At 55.4% G+C, this 6,334-nt stretch overlaps 2 protein-coding genes and 1 pseudogene across 2 annotated transcripts, besides 3 other annotated features; all 3 read left to right on the forward strand.

The window, feature by feature from the left end:
- Positions 1-717: part of a sequence feature (heterozygous, Esmeraldo-like haplotype) that runs on past the window's edge.
- Tc00.1047053505363.10 (trans-sialidase, putative) lies at positions 406-2,604 on the forward strand (the record flags this gene model as incomplete). The annotated part of the gene is made up of 1 exon (XM_799791.1): positions 406-2,604. The coding sequence occupies one exon, from the start codon at positions 406-408 to the stop codon at positions 2,602-2,604; it is 2,199 nt and encodes a 732-aa protein (XP_804884.1).
- Positions 718-6,334: a sequence feature (areas not merged during assembly with more than two copies in the genome that could not be assigned to a particular haplotype).
- Positions 2,752-2,843: a sequence feature (T-rich).
- Tc00.1047053505363.15 lies at positions 3,692-3,979 on the forward strand (annotated as a pseudogene).
- On the forward strand, positions 4,996-6,334 carry Tc00.1047053505363.19 (trans-sialidase, putative; the record flags this gene model as incomplete). Its single annotated transcript, XM_799792.1, has 1 exon — positions 4,996-6,334. A coding segment is annotated over one exon (1,339 nt), but the record flags the coding sequence as incomplete, so codon positions are not given.

Here is a 6,334-nt window from a genome sequence, read left to right on the forward strand (position 1 = left end):
CGGCTGTGGCCTTTTGCCTCCCGCTGGTTATTTTATGTGTGGGCGTCGCCTGGTGTATGCTGCCGCGTGGCAGAAGCGCCCGCCGTGGCTCCTGCTGCGTGGTGTGACCGTCGCTGTGTGTTCCCGGTGCAGTCATCTTCCTTCTGCTGTTCCGTGTGTCTGTGTGCGTGAGTTGTTGTTGTTGGGAGTGACTGCGGCGGGGATGGTGATGCCACTCACAGTGTGGATGGGTGGCGGTGCTCGCTGTCTCACCTCTTTGCTTGGCTTGTTTTCTCTTCTCTCTCCGCCTCACGCACACACACGCTAGGAAGGAAGTTACGACTAAACGCTAATCGCCACTGTGAAATTCGAGGGCACTGAAAGGACCAACAACAGCACACACACCGCCCACACACACGTATTTCTATGCTCTCACGTGTTGCTGCAGTGAAGGCACCCCGCACACACAACCGTTGCCTTAACACCGGATCGAGCGGAAGGAGGAGGGAAGGAAGAGAGAGTGAGCAGCAGAGGCCCAACATGTCCCGGCATCTCTTCTGTTCTGCGGTGCCGCTCCTCCTCGTTGTGATGTGGATGTGCTGTGATCCTTGTGGTCCCGCAGCCGCTGAGGACAGCAATTCAGGGGATGTGCGGCTGCCGCAACGGGTGGGTCTCTTTTTGCCGCAGAAGACGTCGGTGCTGCCGAAAGAGGGGGCGGGTCCGGGTGATGTAAGGGATGCATTTGTCTCACCCTCTATTGTCAGTGCTGGAGGAGTAATTGTTGCTCTTGCTGAGGGTCGGAAGTGGCATAGTGCTCCGCAGCATCCAGCCGCCAAAACCCTTGCGATTGATATTGTTGCGGGGTACCTCAACGCTACGGAGCCGTGGCCGTCCATGGTCGCCTATATCACCTCCAGTAAGTGGAATGCACACACCGTCTTTGACAGAGAAACCCCAAAGGATGGGTTGGGCATGGCGATTCTACCCACGTCACTTTCCAAGGGCAACGAGCTGTTCCTTCTTGTGGGAAGCTCTTACTTTGTTTTTGATGCTACTACGCAGCATTGGGTTGAAGGTGGAGGGGACATCCATTTGGTTAAGGGTGAGGTCACGCCGTCCACGGAAGACGAGCCGAGTAAACGGGTCCGATGGGGCAGACCTCAATCGCTGTTGGGGCTGATCACCGAACGTACCAAACAACTTGGCCTGCACCACGTTTCCGGTGCTGGTGGCTCAGGCATTGTGCTTGAGAGGGGCTGGTTTGTGTTTCCCCTGACGGCGTTAAAAGGCGAAGAAAAAACCGTCTTTACTATTTATTCAGTGAATGGCGGCAGCAGCTGGGACGTCGGCACAGGCACGCCTCCTGGGTACTGCATGGACCCTCTTATTGCCGAATGGGAGGAAAAACTTCTCATTGTTGTTTCTTGTACGGGTGGCCGCAAAGTGTTTCAGGCGGGTGACATGTGGGACACATGGACGGAGGCTCCCGGGGTACTGTCACGCTTGTGGACCAGCGAGCCAAACCCTCGGGGGCTAAATTTTGCGTTGGGAGATCTCCTCACTCTGAACTTTGGCATAAGGAGTCTCATGCTGTACACTCAGAAAGGGTTTCCCCAGGGGGAAGGCAAAGCCAATGCGCTCTACCTTTGGGTCACGGATAATAGCCGCGCGCGTCCTGTTGGCCCAATTTCTATGGATGATGATGGGGAGAGGACGGTTGCCAACAGACTGCTGCACTCAAATAATATGCTGTACCTTCTGCATGAGAGAAGAGATCAAAGTACCGATGGCATTTTTCTTTCCCCACTGAAGGAGGAGCTCGACACAATTATGTCCGTCGCGAATAGTTGGGCACTGATGGACATTTTCTTTTCCGGGTTGTCTATACCCACGGATGGGCTGGTTGCTTCTTTGTCCGATTTAGCCACTCCTGACACGTGGATCGACATGTACCACTGCGTGAATGCAACGGTGACAAATGCCGAGATGACCCCACATGGCTTTAGGTTTACGGGGCCTGGGTCCAAGGCGGTCTGGCCCGTGAACAGGGGGGAATTGAACAGGCAGTACACCTTTGTGGATTACAACTTCTCCCTTGTGGCGACGGCGGTCATCGAGAGGGTGCCCGCGGGCAGCGTCCCTCTGCTGGGTGTGAAATTGGAGCATTCTAATCGCAGGGGGTTCATTGGGCTGTCTTGCACCGCGGAGGGGAAGTGGGAGGTGTCGTTAGACGGCAATACAACGAGATCGAGCAGCAATTGGGAGCCGGGGAGAGAATACCAGGTGGCGATCATGCTGCGGGACAACAGAGGCTCCGTGTACGTGGATGGCGTTGTGGTGGCGAGCTCCGAGACGATGCCAACTCTTGAGACGCGGTTTATTCAACTCTCGGAGTTCTACTTTGGGGGCGACGAAGGTGACCGAGGCAGCAGCGTGGAGGTGAAGAACGTTTTGCTGTACAAGCGCATATTAACTGCTGCCGAGCTAAGAACCATACAATGGAGTGCCTCCTCCACAAGTGGAAGTGGACCCGACACCTCGATGCGTGGGAGTATGCCTTGGCTGCCTTGGCTGCTGCTGCTGCTGCTGGGGCTGTGGGGCTTTGCGGCCCTTTACGGAGTGTAACAGAGTGGGGCCATTGCCACGAGCAGGGACACATGCATCTCTACGCGCACCCTCTCTGAATTACTTGGCGTATCACGTGGATGCTGTTGATTTTATTTTATGCTTCTTTTTTTTTGTGCGAGACGATATATTTTTTTATTGAGCGTTTTTTTATTTTTATTTACTTTTATTTTTGTGCCACCGCCGCGGTTTTCTTTATTTTTTATTTTATTTTCTTTTTTTGTTTATTTATTTATTTTGTGGTGGAGCCTTCTGGGGGTGGCGGGGTCCATTCACTGTTTCCGTCCACCGACCACCGACGCTCTTGGCATTTCCCGCCACGCCGGTGGCGCCGGTGGAAAAATAAAATACAAGAAATTGTCATCAACAGTAAAAGAGACGCACGGAGCGTCTCCAGTGAAACATAAATGACGCGTGGACGCCGGGGGGCTGAAGCGACGGGGACGAATATGTCTTATTTCTAAATCTCCTGCAGGAAACTAAAGAAAAAAGAGACAACAACAAAAACAGACATAACGCTTTGAAGCACCAGAAAAAAGATGTTCTGCGGAAAAGCTGTTTGATTGATTCATTTGTTTGTGCTTCTGTGAGTGCGGGAAAAAATAACGGTTTCACGGAGAGCGTTCTCCTTTGGAAAAAAAAAAAATGGAAAATAAATCTCCTGTCATTTCCCACCGCTTGGGCTGCATTGCCGTCTTGGGTCCCGTCAGGCCTCTTCTTCTTGTGTTTTTTTTTTGTCCTGCATCTCTGCTGTGTTCTTTTGTTTTGTGGCTTCACGTGTTTTACTCCTCTCTTCCTTTGCGTACTTGCAGGAACACACGAACACACGCACGCGGTGTACGTACTGCAGTGCACCTGGATGGTCTTTTAGTGCTCTGTGCCGGCAGTTGCATGCGGGTGCTGCTTTTCTTCCGTGACCGTCGCAGGAGGAGCGACGGCGGGGGAGAGCGGCGCGATCGTGTTTTGTTGTGGGCGTGGTGCACTGCGTGTGATCGCCTGGAATGAGGCGCCGTGCCCCATTCACTGCGGAGTGACAATGCTGAGCCGCTTGCTGCGTGCCCATGATCTCATGGGACATGGCGTGACACCGTCGGAGGGCCTCGTGACGCGGTTGCACTCGCCAAGAGGCGGAAGAAGAAGCCGGACCCGCTGGACGAGCCGCTGTCCAGCCAGTTGTTGCTGGACGCGTTGGAGCGCGAGTACAGCAGCCCGGCCACTCTTGCGGTTGCTGCGCCGCACTTCTTCCAGCACTACGACGCCACCGGCTACACGGCGTTGCGGTGCTGCCACGAGCACGGGGAGGACAATGGGATGCGGTTCATGGCGGCGTGCCTGATTGGCGGATCTGTGGTTGTACGCCACTCCCGTCGTACGAGGTGCCGGTGCGTGGCGGTGTGACTCGTCTCTCTCTTCGCCTCCGCTCTGCGTTGGCGGGGAGTTGGTTTGTGCTGTAGGCTGCACGCGAGCGACAGGAGTGATGGCGATGATGACTTGCCGTGTGCCGCTGGTGTGTGCCCTCTGCGGCTCCGACTGGTTTGTCTCTCGTCGCCGGCATCTGTCTGCTTCCCGGAGGAGGAATGGCTGTCGGTGATGCGACTTTCAGCCTTGGTGTGGCCCACACGGAGCATTGGAGACGCAGCTGCGAGTGGCGTTCCGTGGCGCGGGTGGCCGCCCTGACGTGCTGCCAGGGTGCGGTGCCTCGCGGGGAGGGAGGACGGGAGCCCGCCGTGCGTCCCCTCGACGTGCTGCGGGCGTGATGTTGGCAGCGTGCGTCCGGTGAGTGGGGTGTTGTTGAGGGTGGCTGGGACGAGTGCGGAGCGATTCCTGCCCACCAGCTGCAGGTGCCGACGTGCCTCTCCCGCTGTGTATTTGACGGCGGGGGATTCCCCCGCTGTGCGAGGTGATGTGCGCCGGCGGCGGAGCGGGTGTGATGGAGGAGACAACGGTGAAATGGCTGGCGGCGGTAGCGCGTGGGTGCTGCGGAGGGCGGCTGTGGCCTTTTGCCTCCCGCTGGTTATTTTATGTGTGGGCGTCGCCTGGTGTATGCTGCCGCGTGGCAGAAGCGCCCGCCGTGGCTCCTGCTGCTGGTGTGACCGTCGCTGTGTGTTCCCGGTGCAGTCATCTTCCTTCTGCTGTTCCGTGTGTCTGTGTGCGTGAGTTGTTGTTGTTGGGACTGACTGCGGCGGGGATGGTGATGCCACTCACAGTGTGGATGGGTGGCGGTGCTCGCTGTCTCACCTCTTTGCTTGGCTTGTTTTCTCTTCTCTCTCCGCCTCACGCACACACACGCTAGGAAGGAAGTTACGACTAAACGCGAATCGCCACTGTGAAATTCGAGGGCACTGAAAGGACCAACAACAGCACACACACCGCCCACACACACATATTTCTATGGACTCACGTGTTGCTGCAGTGAAGGCACCCCGCACACACAACCGTTGCCTTAACACCGGATCGAGCGGGAGGAGGAGGGAAGGAAGAGAGAGTGAGCGGCAGAGGCCCAACATGTTCCGGCATTTGTTTAATTTCGCGGTGCTGCTGCTCCTCGTCACGACGATGTGCTGCGGCACTGGTGGAGCTACGTCTGCAAAGGAGAATGGTGGCAACAGTGATTTAAGAAGTGTTGAGGAGCTGCAATGGGTCGATCTATTTGTGCCGCAGAAGACGCCGGTACTGTCGAAAGGTGGAGATACTTCAGAGAAGATGTGGGATTCATTTGTTTCACCCTCTCTCGTCAGTGCTGGTGGAGTAATTGCTGCTTTTGCCGAAGGCCAAATAAATGCTCAATATACCGCTGATGGTAAATTAATTAGGCCGACTTCTTCTGATGTTGTTGCGGGATACATTGACTCTGCGTGGGAATGGCCCACTCTTGTTGGTGAGGTCAATAAAGAAACATGGCGGGCACACAGCGTGCTTGTTAAAGCGGAGGGAAAGGAGAGTTTGGATGTTGTGCGCCACCCCACAACAACGATGAAGGACAAAAGAGTTTTTCTTCTTGTGGGAAGCACTGCCTTGTCCGATGTAAATGGGAGTTGGGGACAGGGCAGCTTGGAGCTGAAACTGGTTGTGGGTGATGTCACGAAGCCTTCTGCGGACAGCGAGCCGAGAGAGTGGATAAAATGGAGCGAAGTTCAATCGCCGGTGAAGCAGACTACTTTGGCTGTTCAAGGAAGAAAATTGACGGAGTTTGTTGCTTCTGGTGGCGCAGTTGTTCTGATGGAGGATGGCACGCTTGTGTTTCCACTGATGGCGAAGAGCGGAAATGGTGTCGTTTACTCCATGATCATTTACTCGACGGACAACGGCAGTACCTGGGCGCTCTCAAAGGGCGTTTCACCTGCGAAATGCCTTAATCCTCGCATCACCGAGTGGGAGGGATCACTTCTCATGATTGTTGACTGCGAGGATGGCCAGAGGGTGTACGAGTCGCGTGACATGGGAACAACGTGGACGGAGGCTGTCGGGACGCTTCCAGGCGTGTGGGCCAAACCCCAACCAGAAGACTCCAAAAATGTAAGCCTGCATGTGGGAGCTCTCATCACCGCGACCATTGAGGGAAGGAAGGTCATGCTGTACACTCAGAGAGGGTACGCCTCGGGGGAGAATAAGGCCAATCCGCTCTACCTTTGGGTCACGGACAACAACCGCTCGTTTTATTTTGGACCGGTTGCCATGGACAATGCTGCGAATTCGATGCTCGCCAGCGCCCTGCTTACTCGGAGGCAAT

This window comes from Trypanosoma cruzi, genomic scaffold (genome assembly GCF_000209065.1).
Source record: "Trypanosoma cruzi strain CL Brener 1047053514575 genomic scaffold, whole genome shotgun sequence".
Classification (NCBI taxonomy): domain Eukaryota; phylum Euglenozoa; class Kinetoplastea; order Trypanosomatida; family Trypanosomatidae; genus Trypanosoma; species Trypanosoma cruzi.